The sequence below is a fragment of the Sinohyriopsis cumingii genome, chromosome 8 (assembly GCF_028554795.1).
Source record: "Sinohyriopsis cumingii isolate HCF-2022 chromosome 8, ASM2855479v2, whole genome shotgun sequence".
Lineage (NCBI taxonomy): Eukaryota > Metazoa > Mollusca > Bivalvia > Unionida > Unionidae > Sinohyriopsis > Sinohyriopsis cumingii.
In genome coordinates, this window is record NC_142968.1 from 111201736 (window position 1) to 111218788 (window position 17053).

General features: G+C 33.1%; 1 protein-coding gene across 1 annotated transcript; it reads left to right on the top strand.

The window, feature by feature from the left end:
* The first annotated feature begins 1927 nt into the window (after nucleotides 1-1927).
* Nucleotides 1928-15748, top strand: LOC149794370 (homeobox protein BarH-like 1). The gene is made up of 3 exons (XM_089966564.1): nucleotides 1928-2791; nucleotides 13256-13554; nucleotides 14353-15748. Exons 1-3 carry the CDS (start codon nucleotides 2572-2574, stop codon nucleotides 14551-14553), a joined length of 720 nt encoding a protein of 239 aa, XP_089822690.1. The 5' UTR covers nucleotides 1928-2571; the 3' UTR covers nucleotides 14554-15748.
* Nucleotides 15749-17053: the final 1305 nt, after the last annotated feature.

Sequence of the window (17053 nt, forward strand, 5' to 3'; positions counted from 1 at the left end):
TCTAATTTTAATCAGACTCTCTCTCTCTCTCTCTCTCTCCATCAAGAGGAACAGATGTTAAAACATGTCAAGACTTTAGTCTATCTATTGTAAAGTTATATAATCAAAGAGAATGTACAGCAAAAATAATATCTAACACGAGCTACTAAAGAACAGTAATTAAGCTTCCAGTACATGTAATTTATTTTCAAATACTTTTCCATATGAACACAAAATGTTAATGACTTTCATGACCTGTTTCATGTCTATATTTGTTATATTTAGTCAAACATATTTTGGATACATATGTAGTTATACCCGAAGGCGGTAAACTTTAAATTATTTTAGATTGAAAAACATTTTGATTATTACACGGAATTTATTTCTTATAAATTCGAGCAGATTAGAAGTTATTAAATAGGTTGTTACATTGAAACAACATTAGGGAGTAACCTGAATATTAAAGACAGTGTTGACAAAATGACATTATGTATCGGGTTATCCTACGATGTAGTATTTGTTTTATATTTGAAGGATAAAGCCTCGTGACTCTTGGTAGTTCGTTGTTTCATTTGTAATTTGGTGTCGCGACGATCTATTTCTATTGCTACTAAAAGTAAAGGCTTGGTCGATTGCATGGTGAGAAACATTTCAAAAGTTATAACTTTTGCAATGTACTTAACATAAATTAATCATGTATCTAAATTTACACACGGATTGCATTTTAATGCAAAATTAAACTTTATCCCTGTCTAAAATTTTAGAGCCTTTCCTACCTGCAGCCAAAATATATTCTAACTTTTTCGATACACGTGTCGTGCTGTTCGCGTAAAATCTCTTAAAGAAGACTTTATTCATATTATTTTATTTTGGCTTCCGAAATATTTTGTGTTGTCTTCAATCGATGTCAATACTGATTTAACTATATTAATGTTCAATAAGCGGGACATTAAGCTTGAATAATGATGACTACTGTTTGATGAGTCTCTCTCTCTCTCTCTCTCTCTCTCTCTCTCTCTCTCGCGTTGTACGAGTTAGAGAGTTTCTAAATTGTGTTCACCAGCTGCACTTTTGACTGTTGATGAGATTGTATTAAGTACTGCAGTCAATTGAAAGTTACACATGTTACTAAATACTGTCAACAAAATACTTGAAAAATACGCAATCATTTTTAAATGACTAAATTTTTAAATTTTAGTAATTAAAGATGTTTAAGGAAACTTAATAAGTCTGCGAGAAATTACAATAATAAATAGTTAATAAAACAACAAAATAATTATTATAAAAATAAATAAATAAAAAATTGAACAATTATAAGGTACAACACAGATCAGTGCATTATTAAGAACATGCACATCTGCGGTATCTAAACGTTTGAAATTGACTAACAGTAACTTCGATCAAATCGTTTTATATAAATCAAAGGAAATTTTGATTCCCTAATAGAAAAAATGTATATACTGTGTCTTATGTTTTTATATATACTTTATTTTGTTGAATAACAAGAATTATTTCAATAGCTTTCAGCTACCACTATCATCTTCATCATCAGAACTACACAAAAAATAATAGCAATAGCTTACTATACGATGTGTTGAGGAAATGTGTGATGAAAATTTTGAATTAACGTTGTTTTTCTTATTTATCCTTCAATGAGCCGTTCTGTATTAGTACGTTCTTATTTCAATTAAATCACGTTAAGAAGGAACTGATTAAGAAACTCGAGATAACGACAATAATGGTTTTAATGTTCAAAACTTCCGATTACATGCTGAGAAAACAGTGATCTTGTATCAATATCCTAAGAAAACAATTTTAAACATGTTACATCATTGGCTACACCCATATCAGTCGGCTGCAACGTTGTTCATGATTGGTCAAAAGAGAGCGAATGCTGACTCCTACATCTCAAATGTCTCTTCCGTCAAGTTGCAGGGCCAGTGCCGTATGCGTTAGTGATATTTTTCTACAAAAGCGAATGTCAAAATTCTCGAAGGAAAGCACCTACCGCATTGAGAAAGGTTACTTCACCACACTGAATTAAGTGATATCACCACTTAAAGAACAATTTTTTAGCACCCCGTCGTGCATATTTACAAAACGTTCGGCACTGGCACGGTGTGGTAATATAAATTCATCCCAGGCGTGCAATGATTTTGGAAAGGTGAGATCGTGAGAAACTGGTATCGTCCTCCCAGAAATAACTTATCATAGGTCAAGACGACCTTTCATCCATGCAAAGGGACAACATATTTTTATGAGTGGAATATAAAAGCATCAAAAAGTTCTACGACATCTTGCGTCATTAATTTCTCCTCAGAAGATTTCAAATTGTGTGGCGGTCCGCAGAAGGAACTTAATCAGGAAACAACGAAGAAAGATAGTGATACACAGATAAATTGGTCTACACTAAAAGAACGATACAAGATACTTTGGTATTATAAATGATAACCTATCAGTTTGTTAAAAACTTATATCACTGTATGTAATCGCTGCAGCCTGTCAAATAAGAGTGCTACAAAGTACCACTCTACACTAAATTGCCGTTTTCTCTGAGTAAAAAGGCAAATTGTGGTTTTAAATTTTCGCACAATGTTTCCAATGGGACAATTCATTCCGAATAACAATCCTCGGGGCTCATCTTTCCTTATCAGGGATATTCTAGCAACAGATACTCCGATGGCATGCACTACCAAGTTTGCAGGACTTGAATCAGAACAAAATATACCAGTCCGCCATCTCTTCCCCACGCACGGGCTTACCCACCCTAGAGGTATGGGATTTTACAACAATCCCTTCTATTGCCGTACAGGTAAATATTATTACATGATAGACTGTTTGAAATCAGATGCGAAAACAATAATTATTCTATCACTGGATCTAAACAAAGTTATTCTGCGGTGTAAGTGTATGTATGTATGTATGTATGTATGTATGTATGTATGCATGTATGTATGTATGTATTTATGATCTTCACAACGAATGAAGCTTGCGACTCCAAAATCAATTTCCCTGTTAGAAAAATGCATATGAGCTTTATATATTATTTTCTATTTTGTAATGATTTTGCTTTCAAGAAAAAACGTAAGAAAATGGTATATACAATGGTATATAGAATGGTAAAATGGTACAATGGTATATACAATGGTATACAAAGGTATATACAATAATATATGTTCCTTTTATATGGAAATGAGGCTTAAATGCAGAAAAATCTCTGTGAGATTTCATAAATAATTACTATAATATTAGATGTATATTTCCAATCTGTGTGAGATTTCATAAATAATTACTATAATATTAGATGTATATTTCCAATCTGTGTGAGATTTCATAAATAATTACTATAATATTAGATGTATATTTCCAGTCTGTGTGAGATTTCATAAATAATTACTATAATATTAGATGTATATTTCCAATCTGTGTGAGATTTCATAAATAATTACTATAATATTAGATGTATATTTCCAGTCTGTGTGAGATTTCATAAATAATTACTATAATATTAGATGTATATTTCCAGTCTGTGTGAGATTTCGTAAATAATTACTATAATATTAGATGTATATTTCCAGTGTGTGAGATTTCGTAAATAATTACTATAATATTAGATGTATATTTCCAGTCTGTGTGAGATTTCGTAAATAATTACTATAATATTAGATGTATATTTCCTGACTAATTCGTGACATTTATACATTCCGGTTTGATAACAATAAGACATGGACCTTAATTTCCTTTAATTTACAGCATTATCATTAAAACGACAGATTCGTCACTAAGAATATATTTCTGGCAACGAATTTGATCGTTGCAACGAGAATTGACTGTATTACGAGAACCACTTACTGCCAACTGCACTTTCCCCCACATAGCTAAAGCGTCATAATATATAATCAAAAACTCGATTGCAATATCTTGAATTGATTTGTTTTTTCCCATGGTCATTTTGTGTCATATTTGATGTAAAAATACACAGATCATATTTAATATAAAATATATCTAGCACTTAAACATTATCACAATTATGCCTATCAAATATATACTTAGTATTACATCTATGCATAATCTAAATATAAAGATCTAATATTAAATGGAAGTGGATAAATTTAAATGATATGGATGAGGTATTATTAGGAAACTATTTTAAAATATCGTCTCTGCTTGTTATAAATGTATTCAACATTAAAGACACTGACAGTAATTTGTTCATTCTGAGGTAAGAACTAATCGTTGGCTCTTTTGGAAGACACTACCAGTCTCATCGATTTGGGTTAAGCGATAAAATATGTTACGCGTATAATCAAGCATGTTTTCTATGAAAATTGAAAATAGTCTTTTAAACAAAAGAAGTTTAAATTATGATATGTTGAAAGTGTTATCAACACATTCACTGAAGTCCGTTTAACCTGGAAATGAACTGCGGTAGCTCAGTTAGTAGAATCGCTGGACTCGTAATCCAAAGGTCGCCGAGACCAGCCGGGTCGGATTCCTGGTCGTGTCCCTGGCAATGGCATTTAAGTTGTATTTCCTGCTCACGATATAGGGTAATGTTTGGAAACTGCATTTTCCAAACCATCCACTCAGCAACTAACGTTGTCATCATGTTTGCAAAAATTACACTATTGTGTGGACTGTTTGATCTTTCTGAGGAATGCATGTTAATTGTTGTCTGGAAAGGGTTTATCTCAAAAAGATGTTTATAATTTCAGACTATCGTTCTTTTTTGTACTTGGCATTATATCCAGGTTTGTGCTAATATATCATTAAACCCAATACATACACATACGTATTAATGTATCATTAAACCCAATACATACACATACATACTGATGTATCGTTAAACCCAACAGACACACGCACAATACTGATGTGGTCCAAATTCTACAATGGCTACGCACCTCCAATTCTGAGCTAAGATCCATCTCAATTTGAACTGAGATTTAAATTATGAAAATCTTGATCTTCGAAAGAAACTGTTTCCTAACGTATCAAAAAATATCAAAAGTTACAGACGTATCTCTTCAAATGAATGTGAAAAGCTCTCAACATTTTAGAAAATACATGTTAATAGTTACTTTTTAAATAATCCCTGCTCATAGTTACTATATATTTCTTCCTTTTTTTTGTGGGAAACAGTCCCACATGTTGTCCCACATTATGGAATATTACATAACTACGCACTCCAGACTTCATTTGATAGCCCTCCCGTTGAATTTAGGTAATTATATCAAGATATATATATACTGAGCTGCTAAGTAAGGTTGACTGACGCTTTAGAAATGCCCATTGTAATCTCTTGCATAGCGATTTTGATTTTATCTTTTATAATTGTGTCGTATTACGCTCTATGTAATTAATAAATTAACTCCAGATGATACACAATCGGAAAAAACAAATACGGTGTGTTGCGTGTGCATATATATATATATATATATATATATATATATATATATATATATATATATATATATATATATATATATATATATATATATATAATCCTTATCAAGATGTCAGCAGAGCCACCGTAGGCCAAGTATAAAAAATTTTATGTGATGTTTATATCGTGTTTTAAATTTATGAATATGTTGGGGATTTCACTTTACTGGACGTGTGCTCTGCTCGTTGAAATTCATTTTTTACACTAATACCTGTTTATCTTTCGCATCTTGTTATTTTTCTAATGCGCAACATTGTGATTCTTTTGAGTGAATCGAATAGTTCTTTGACAAACGTTCCTACCTACCCAACGACCTACGTATGTATGTAGGTAGGTAGGTAGGTAGGTTCAGTGTTTCCCCCATCCTCCATTTTCACTTGATAAAAGAAGTCCTGCGCCGTTACTAATAATGTATACAGTAACATAGGCACATACAAATATTCGTAAATACATGTATGCATATATACACCTCACTAGCTTACCATAACTATCCTTCGGGCTTTCAGGTTGATCGGTACAGTGTGGAATTGCTTTTGCCCACATTTGATGGTAAAAACACTTTTTGCGGATTTCACGTTAAATGCAGACGTTGCTAATCTAATAAGTACATTGGAGCATTCGATTCGTTCACCCTCTCCCACCTAACCCCACCCCTAGTATGCGTGCATACTGCATCGCTAAAAAAGACGACAATTTAAGATATTACGAAAATGATCTTTGATATAATCAAAATGTCACTTATCTGAAAACACTTTCTCACACCTCTGACAGGACAGCAACTTGCCACCAAAATGTATGTTATGTGCGCATTTGAAATAAACCCAAGTTTGTAACTGAAATTTACTAGGGATTAGATGAGCATAATTTTCGTAAATAAAAATATTTGAATATGAAATTTAATTCAACAGTCAGGTTGAATTACGGGTCATTCATGCATGCCAAGAGTTACTATATACCAGTCAGTTGCACGACGCTGTAAAATTGTTTTATTTTAAATGGCAATATTTTTGTTTCTATTTTCCGTAATGGGTTGGGAGAGTATACTCATGTTACTGCCTTTAGCGTAATCCTGACTGTTCGTGTTGACATATGCCATAAATATACCAAACAAATGGTTGCTCGAAGCAAACTGTTATCGTGAATTAAAATGTATGTTGGAATTAGATGTCATTCAATACTCAGACTCTGGCTAAAAGATAGGTCCGCATTAATGCTCACTGTTTCCAATATAGCGATATTGATTATTTTCGAAGTGTCTTTGTCGAATATATATATATATATATATATATATATATATATATATATATATATATATATATATATATATATATATATATATATATCACACATACATACATACATAGTTCATGTTTACTATAGTCTAAAACGTATTTCATGTCCTCATTAAAAATGACTGGCAAAATGATATCACGTACAATTATGTTTTCTTAAAGCTGTTAATTTACTTTAATTGTTAAATATATTTCATCTGACATGATTAGTAAGAAAAGAATAATAAATATAACGGACAAAACGTATTTTTACATGTAAATTATACATAACATTTGTGTCAACAATCCTAATTATTATTTACTTGATTACAAAATCGCCCACTCGATTGCTCTGCAATACCATATGATAACCATGTAATCTGTTTCAAGTACCGAGAACCGATGTATCGAAAGCACATGTTGAACGTGTCATTTCTACGATTTGTCCACTTCGCTAAGCATTTCCGTTGGATGTTGTGCAACTGTCTTGTCAAGTTCACTTGCTTCACAGCACAACATTTTCGATTCAGTTATCCACTTAATCTATCAATTGATATTTCGCTAGTCCAGTAATGCTCCCAGGCTCAGTAGGGAAAGATAAACAGCAGCAGTCCATCAAGCCATCAACTGTCTACTTGACCAATTAAAGCCTGCCTAAATAAGTATGGTATTAATTAGGCAAAATCTTTTGTCCGTGGTCAAGAAAATTGCATGATTTGTTTGTATTGGGTTGAATTTTCCCAGCTCAGATTTTAACTCGTATTAAACCTAATTGGATAAGTAAATTTGAAATTTATTGGCAAATTCAAACATTTTTCACAAAGAAATTCACATGCTCTTCTGCAGTGACAAATTACAGTGAAATTTCATAAACTATATATCAGATAAAAATACAATTTACATTTCTTATACTTTGCCATTTAGGTAAAGATGTAAATTCCTTCTAGTTGATGATTTTGCTTTACACTTTGTCGACAAACCATTTCGATATCAAAAAGGTTAAGTTACTCAAATGTGGCTCTGAAACCCAGTCAGGAAGCACACTGCTGATATTCAGGTGACCACAACCGCGAGCTCTTTCGCGGAATTTCACCGACCTTGCAATATTGTGCGGTGGAATCAGTATTTTGGAGAATTGTTATCATTATTGGTGATATATATATATATATATATATATATATATATATATATATATATATATATATATATATATATATATATATATATATATATAAACCACTGCAAAAAGTAGAATTTGCGTAACTAAGTTTTCGACTGTTTCATTTGTTTGTATTGTTTCTGCCATTACTCGCTGAATTTTGGGATTGCGTGACATATTCTCGTGGTCACCCTGAACATCTAAGGTTATTAGCATGTTACAAAATTTACATCTGAAGGAATTCAGTGTTGTCTCTGATAAATATAGGCAAAAAAAAAAAAGAAAGTATACAGATGATTACAATTTCATACCATACCTAATTTACAGGACAAGTATAATGATTTCTAATTGATCGTACATGAGCAAAAACATGACCAAAAAGAAATATAGTAACATTTAAAACGGTTTATAAACTCTTAGTAAATGAATACAACATGGAAGATTATTATAATTTTACAAAATAAATTATACAATATATAAGGCGCTGGGACAAATAATTGTGTGACTCAATTTACATCTATCTGACATTGACATTACCCAGATATGCTTTTCACTTTATGTGAAGAGATTATGTTACATAAGTGTAATATATTGATAAACTGTGAGAAATGGACATCGTTTCCACTGAGATTGCATTATGTAGTATGTATGGTAAAATAATAATCTTTCACGTTTGCATGCGTGTGCAGCCATGAATTATAGAGTAAAGATAGTGGATAGACTTTTTTCTTCTTCCAGACTGAGATAAATTGCATTTCCACTTACATTTAGGTCAGACAGAGAGACAGACAAAATGACAGACAATACGTAAGAAAATCAAACTCATTTTGAATATATATATATATATATATATATATATATATATATATATATATATATATATATATATATATATATATATATATATATATGTAAACATCTTTAATCAGTAATTTAAAACAGTGGTGTAGCAAAATAGGCAGACTTAGTGGGGGCCAAAAATTCTCATCAGACAACTCTTTGTATTGGTAGGGGTGAACTGTAATGAACATTTGCGGCCGGGGGGCGACTGGGGAGGAGGGGGGGGGGTCAGAAATTCTTGCTTTGCTACTGATTTTAAATTAATCCTCGATCTATTATGTGGGTCTCATCATTGCTTTGTTAAATGTATCTTGCATTAAATACTTCCAATTTATCATCTATTGATAAAATATGATATCTCGTTTAATGAACATTTATCACAGTATAAATCACATTGCACCTAGTACACGTGACACTTTATATTAAGTTCATTTTAAGTTATGCCATATACCTAGCCAATTCATCAATGGTAATGGTATATTGATGTAACAAAACGCATATTGTATCATGTTAAGGTTGAACTTGTGTTTTTCTAATATTAAAAGCTTCGTGCAACTTAACCAACTATTTCGCAATTATGCATGCAACCAACGTATAAGTAAATGTACATAAACATGTGCTCAGAATTACCCAAAGATCTACATCCATCTACCCAGATTAATTGTATATTGATTTTTAAAACGGTGATGATTTGCAAATGGTGCCCCAAAAAATAAATCTGGTATCTTGCGCATAAAAATAATTTAAACTAGCAACACACTTACATTTATACATATCTACCTATTGAACAATATACACCCATACATGTATACATACGTATGTACTAAGACTTGCCTTATAAGCCTCAGTTCTGAGGGAATTTAAATGCTGAAATAAAATTGGCAGAAAGAGTGACCTAATTATTTTTTCATGCTTCAATACACTATGTTTAAACCAATATCTATCACGTACCTAGTTTCCTTCCGAGTGCATTTCGAAAAGAACTTTAAATATTTCCATTTCGAGGGTTATTCTTTTAAACAATTATTATTTGTGATATATTTGTCAATTTCTCTTTGGTCAGGGTATGTTTTCTGCCTTGTTTTCATTTATTTCATGCTGTAAATACGTTTATCACATGACTCCTGTGAGTATGTTATGTAAATTCATGCATGGACTATCTAATGTGTGTTTAAAAAGTCGCTTCACGGCACGATTTGGGTTCTTTTCTTTCTTCCTTATGTTGAAAAACATGTTATTCCTAATGGATAAATTTAATTTTACTCTTACGACCATTTCAAATGAAATTGTTCAAACGAGTTGAAAATATTCCCTGCTTCTTATTTCGAATCTTATCTGAGTATCTTCAAAATAAGATCTAAGGGTTTTAAATATGTATTCTTCTGAGACTTAACTTATCGATGACAAATACTTTCGTTTATTGTCCTTATTCGTAAATGTGTTCGGTTTTCACTTTATCTTTCCACTACTTCAGTTTGTATATCATTTAATTTTCTGGCATACTAAGCGCAGAATGTATTGTTTGCTTTCGCAATTTATATACATAACCATTTTAGTACCATATTTATTAAATCAATTTCTCACAATATTTAAAACTTTAAAAATTACTGCATCTGTATGTAAAAGTATTCAGTCATAATTGTTTTCACGTTGGAGATAAAAGACAATGAGTCACGAAAGCAAGCAGTCCTGCCACAAAATTGTTTCTAGCTTGCTTTTTGTGTTCACTTATGGCCATTTGCGTATTATTGATGGTTTTAGCGTTTGTATTCGATATCATGGAATTGAGGAATACTTATACACGCAAATAGACAGAAAGACAGAGAGATTGCTGATATTTCCGGTAAAATCTCAGCGGAAGTAAGATTTTGTGACTATGTCAACAAGATACTTAATAATTGCAGCTAGCTATCCTTTTGCGATTGCCAGCAGATGTAAGTTTTATTTTAGCGGGGACGATGAGGAGAATTGTCCACCGTTGCTAGAAATCTAAAATTAGCGTATTTGGAGTCATGTTTAACTACACAATACTCCGATTAGGAGAGGTCAGAACACTCTGCTTATCGTCCATCGAGAACAAACATCAGGAAGAATAGATCATGCAAAATGAGTATGCCGAGCACAATTTTTTTTACTCAATATGCTGAGTAGTCGCTCTTACTGAGTGTGATAAGTACAGTCAGTCGTACTGAGTATGCTGAGTACAGCCACTCTTACTGAGTATGCTGAGCACGATTACTCTTACTAAGTATGATAAAGACGGTTACTCTTACTGAGTACGCTGAGTAAAGTCGCTCATACTAAGTATACTTAGTAGTCACTCTGAGTATGCGGAGTACAGAGTATATTGGGAAATGATCATTGATAAATCTAGGACTATTTCTTAGCATTTTTTTGCAAGTCGAACAAAATGGTATAAATTTCTGTAACATCTGCCAGGCATTTCGTTCATATATTTAGCAGATCTCACCTCCCAGCTCCCACCCCAGAAAAAGAAACAAACCCACCGAAATAAAAGGCACATCACCTCGGTATAAGTATTAGTATTTCTTTTTAATGAATTTCGGATGACGTCACCATTAAAGGTGGATTAAGATACAATTTGTGTTTTCAAAACGTCATCTTTACATGTTAATAAACATAATTATTTTCAATTAAAGGTCACCGGCCATACTCTAACATTATTGTTTTTACATAAGATTTGCATCACATCATTACAATTGTTATACTCGCACAAAAAGAATTAAAAACTATAAAGGGTAAAGAAGAAATAATAATTTACTCACTCTAAATAGAAGTATACAACGCTGTTACTTCCCCTTTGCTACGATTTCTTACCTATAGAGAACGCCAAACCGGAAATGACGTACGCTTATCTCCACAAGACGAAGTGCATGCTTCTTCTTGTCGAAAAATAAAACACTATAAACTATGGATAGGGAACATTTAGATGAAACTGTTGAAACTAATTTACTGTTCAGCCGCAAATCGATATGCGTGCACAGATTATGTCGCTTTCAAAACTGTTCCATTTTTTCAATTTATTTTCCAAATTCCCATTAATCAATTCTGGCTTCCCATGTCGGCCGATTTTGCAAAAACAAACGAAAACGGCACACTTAAAAGAATCCAAAGGAACCAAAGTTGGTTTCCTTATGCCGGCCGACATCATAAAAAATTGGCACACTTAAAATAATCCAAAGTCAGTTTCTGGGGTAGGCTTGCTTTGTAATAAAATAACTTTCGTATTTGATATGCTGTCGTTAAGTTTAAGTTTAAGCATGAAGTTTATTGCTCGCTGCCGATTGTGTTTATTCATCACCCGGGCTTCTATTTGTTTGCTTTATGTAATCGTAATTGATGTTTGTAGGGTAAATAGAACAGCAATAATTTGCTTTAATAATAATTTTGTAATCTATGCTAGCAAAAAGACTATCATTTGCACTCACAGTGAATATATATATATATATATATATATATATATATATATATATATATATATATATATATATATATATATATATATATATATATATATATATCTTACATAGTATCTACTTGTTGTCTGAAGAAAAAGAACTTGTTCAAAATATTGCTTAGTTGGGCGGAATTGACTTTCGAATCGGGCAAATTTGTCTTTCAGGCAGGGACGAATTGTTTTAATTTCGGCCCAATTTAGGCCGGATTTGCTTTGGACCAAATTGACTATAAATAAAATAAACATTTTTTTCTGGTAAACAGGGTCTTTCGGAAAAAGAAAGAACCCTTTTGTCCCATCATCGCTAATTTGGTTACACTCATTTGCAACAAAGTACACCATATTTGCTGTAAAAAGCACATAGACATTTACGTGGGGAAATTAAACACTTGAAAGGCTAGGTTGAAGAGAAGGAATAAATGTACGTCATATCCGTTTTTGACATGCGGAAACTACCGATTGTTTACAGAGATTGCCGAATATTTTTTCATTTAAAAAAAGCGGATGGTTAAATCTAATTAAACATTTATGGTGTTTTTTTATGACTATAATAATATCACAAGTTTGTACAATATAGGTGGCCAGTGACCTTTAAATGAAAGTCACACGATTAGTTTTGGCTCCGACATTAACATATTTTCCCATTTACTTTACCGCGAAGACTGTTTTTAACACAAACAGCACATATTTTTTACATACACACAGATGCATACATACATACATACATACATACATACATACATACATACATACATACATACACCTGTGTATACTTATCACTATATATAAATTCCTGCATCAAATGATCACCTCCATTGTTTCATATGCAGAGATTGCGTACCATTCAAGTAATTTCTGATATGAACACCATCTTTAACTATAAAGTTAACCTCTGATGGACTGGCAATCCATCCTAGTGGAATTTTATCTAATGTGGTTTGGGGCTTTACGTTGCCTAGCTGGACTAAAATTGATTAAGCTAAACAATCATTCATTAGCCATAGTTAATCTCTTGGAGAATCTTAACATTTGTCATTTAAGACTTTTGTTTTGTGTATAATTACTTTCTCATTTTTATTCAGGTTTTTCTGTCGAGTCCTTACTGGAGTCAAAAGATTATCCCATATCTGTCTCTATTCCACTTCCGGTTTATGTCCGTTCCAAATCACCACCTAGATCAAGCATGTTCGGAAAGCCACAAAAATGCAGGAGAAGTAGGACTGTGTTTACAGAGCTTCAGTTAATGGGTCTGGAAAAACGGTTCGAGCAACAGAAATACTTGTCCACCCCTGACAGGGCGGAACTGGCCGATACTCTTGGACTAACCCATCTTCAAGTCAAAACATGGTACCAGAACAGAAGGATGAAGTGGAAAAAAGAGGTATGTTAAAAACGTATAGAAAATTAGTCAAATGTAATTATAATGCATTGGAGAAATTGTAATGGTTTTCCAGGCACTGATAATGGAATCGTTTTATTACATTGAACAAGAGGACGGAATATTTGACAATGGGAGAATTAAATGACCCATTTTGCTACCGAAAAAATAATCTTAAATTCTCAAGGGCTGAATTATGTAGATTCCAATTCTAATACTCAGAATATTTTTACTCCTATAAATCATTTTCCTTTTATAAATATTGACAACATCTTTAATGTTAGCTTGTTGTTTTCCTTCCCTGTGTGATAGTGGCGCTCGCAACATTATTTTTTTTTTGAAGGGGGAGCAAACATGTAGTGGTCAGCTATTACGTTTTACGGATGTAGGCCAGCACATGATTGGAGGTTCCTTTTGCCCCCATGAGACCATGCTCTGTCATGAAGATGACGTGTAAATAGCACTGACATCCTAATCCATACTTTATTTTGCTTTTTTTTTTAAAAAAAACCCACAAAAATACACGAAGTGCCGTGGTTAAAGCGTTCAAGTCTTAGCCACAGGAGGGCGTACTCGATTAAGACCACCAGATCAGGACGGAACATCTACCGTGGTGTGGGCTTGGGCAAAACACATTACTATCGGTGGCATGATATAACGGAATTGCCGTAAGGACCAGCACCAAAACCAAACGAAACTTTAAAAAAAAATATCTTAATGAATTCGTATTATAGTGGCAGTATTGGCAGTAGTAATCATAATAAAATAGCGTTAGTGACATGGAATTTTCTACCATTGTAGGTTTTAAAGAAAGGAGCCACAGAACCACCGACCAAACCCAAAGGGCGTCCGAAGAAGGATTACTTCTTTGAAACAACACCATCCTCATATGGCGCACAAGACAAAATCAAAGAGGACGATATGAATAAAAAGCATCTAGTAGACAAGTATGATTCCCAATTGATGAACACATACGGTGATGATCACAATCATCAAGGATGACCGTGCGTAGTAACATGAACTAGAAATGTGCGCGTGCCGAAAATAAATGTAATATTTATCAGAATATCTCGGCCCATTTATGTGAACCGACTGCAAAGTTTCGAATGATGGAATAACCTGCATGGGGTCAAGCAATGTTCTGAATGCTGTACAACGTCTGACAGTAACACAGGGTAGTAACGCTTGTATGTGGCTTTTCCTTTTCTTTGTTTTGTTTATTGTTTTGTGTTTTGGATTTGTTTTATCTTTGTTTTTTGTTTTTGTTTTCTATTTTTTTGTTCCTGTGTTGTATTTCTTTCTTTGGGGTGGGTGTACAATTTTATTTTCGAAGCTGTTTTATTGCCATGACGGATCCCAATTGATTCGCAAACCTAACAGATTGTACAGGTCGAATGACGATGCAGTCGATTTTTCTTAAATCACCTAGATAACAGTGGTTATACAAAAATAAATCGTCAATAAATTATCATTCCGCAATATATCTTTAGGTTTCCAGTCTACAGCATAACATATTTTAATATGTAATAAGAATCATAGATGCTAAAATCATGCCAAGAAATTGCAACTTCTGGAAAACATGCAGTCGTTACTACATTGTGAAGATAAAATAAAACTGAAGTGAATGATGAGTTACGCTAACTGGGACTCTGATCTTGCAAGCTGCACGAGATTCAGAAATTGATAACACACGGACGTTGCAAAGGAATGTGTTCTTTGACTGCATTACTTGCGCAGAAACAAGTACATACGATGAGAAATGAAATCCATTGAAGAAAGGACAATATTACCGTTTTGGATTAGTTATTCTGTTAAAAAGGAACAAATAAATGATTACTGCTGAATGGATACAGCATTAGGTTGATGCAACCCAATGGTAACAACGTCATTCTAGTGAAATTTTACTGCGCTGAAAATAAACAATGACATGTCCAAGAATGAAATTACTCTGTATGGAGAGAGAGAGAGACAGACAGACAGACGGACAGACAGACATATACAGAGAGACAGACAGAGATAGACAGACAGAGATCTTAGATGAGAGGAGGAACTCTATAGAGATTTTATAAAGAAACTACAATTGTACATATGTATAAAGAATTCCTGATGACCTGGTGATTGAATCATCATGGTAGTAGATTCGTTATTATCTACCCATGTTAATTTTTTCATTTTCAAATAAACAAAAATTACTTAGCTAAAATATGTTGTCGATCATTTTATTAATGGAATTGAAAATAATGGTCTAAAATCGTAAACGTGACTATTTGCACGTACATATATGCATGTCTTGCATTCATGCATGCATACATACATACATACATACATACATACATACATACATACATACTCTTTCTTTCTTTCTGTCCCTAGCAGCTCCGGTGGCTTAAGTGGTTCTAGCGTCCGCGTCGGATGCGGGAGGTCGCGAGTTCGAACCCCGGCTGAATCATACCAAAGACTTATAAAATTATACTAACATCTGCCTCGCTAGGCGCTCAGCATTAAGAGGTTAATGTCAGTACTGGTCGGTCTAGTGTAACGATAATGTGGCTGGGCTGGGCATGATGATACAGGTCTGCGGCATGATGTCCCAGGACTAAACATCACTATAAACTGCCACGCTGCAGACAGCGTAGCGATTTGACTGAACAAGTGTTAAAGCGACCTTAAAAATCCAAATATATATCTCTCTCCCTCCCTTCCTCTTTCTCTCTGTTCTGTTTGCCAAACCAAAAAGTCTCAAGTTTCTTTTAATTTTGTTTATTAATTTTTCTTATTCCCGTTATATGTAGAATACAGAGTGAAAATTTAAAAAGAACTTACAGTAATGCGTACTAAATCCAAAAATAGTCCAAAATGTTATATCGCCATTTCTAATGAATAAAGTTCTAATTAAATTTCAGTGTTGTTCGAAATAGATCCAACGCTGAAGTTGCTGATGTGCCTGTGGTGGCTTGTGACTTGGGGATGTGACAACAGTCTTTTGATAAATCAGAATAACGTAATCAATGATGTCCTTGTTGGAATTCACTATAATTCCCAGTTAATATATCTGTCCAATAATATTATCGACGGGCACTCTGTGTTTCCAGTTAATAAATAATTTGAATAAATAAATTCCATCCCAAATGAAATACTGAACAATCACAGCTGTAATTATACAAATACTAAAATTAATAATGTCCTTGTTCCAAAATACAATTATCCATAGCATATAATTAATTGAAACCATATACGTCAATATTGTATTCCTGCAACATCAAACTGCACCTTAATAATCTCTGATTTTTGTTTTTCCTCTTGAAAAGGGGTTTGTTATCACTAAATACAATATTCGGATGAGCTGAACTAACTTTAAAGTGTAGCAATGCCAACATCAAAAGCCAAATATTCCTTCTCGATTGTGGAATAATTTCTCTGGTGCTTATTTAGTTGGGTTTTTTTAAATAAAAATAGCACACGGATGATCTACGCTATATTTTGTCTTCTGGAATCAATACTG

What these genes read in the sequence shown, in the direction of transcription:
- LOC149794370 (XM_089966564.1), top strand. Translation starts at nt 2,572, where the DNA reads ATGTTTCCAATGGGACAATTCATTCCGAATAACAATCCTCGGGGCTCA. An exon ending in TCCCTTCTATTGCCGTACAG is followed by an intron (nt 2,792 to 13,255) that starts GTAAATATTATT and finishes ATTTTTATTCAG; the next exon opens with GTTTTTCTGTCGAGTCCTTA. An exon ending in GGATGAAGTGGAAAAAAGAG is followed by an intron (nt 13,555 to 14,352) that starts GTATGTTAAAAA and finishes CTACCATTGTAG; the next exon opens with GTTTTAAAGAAAGGAGCCAC.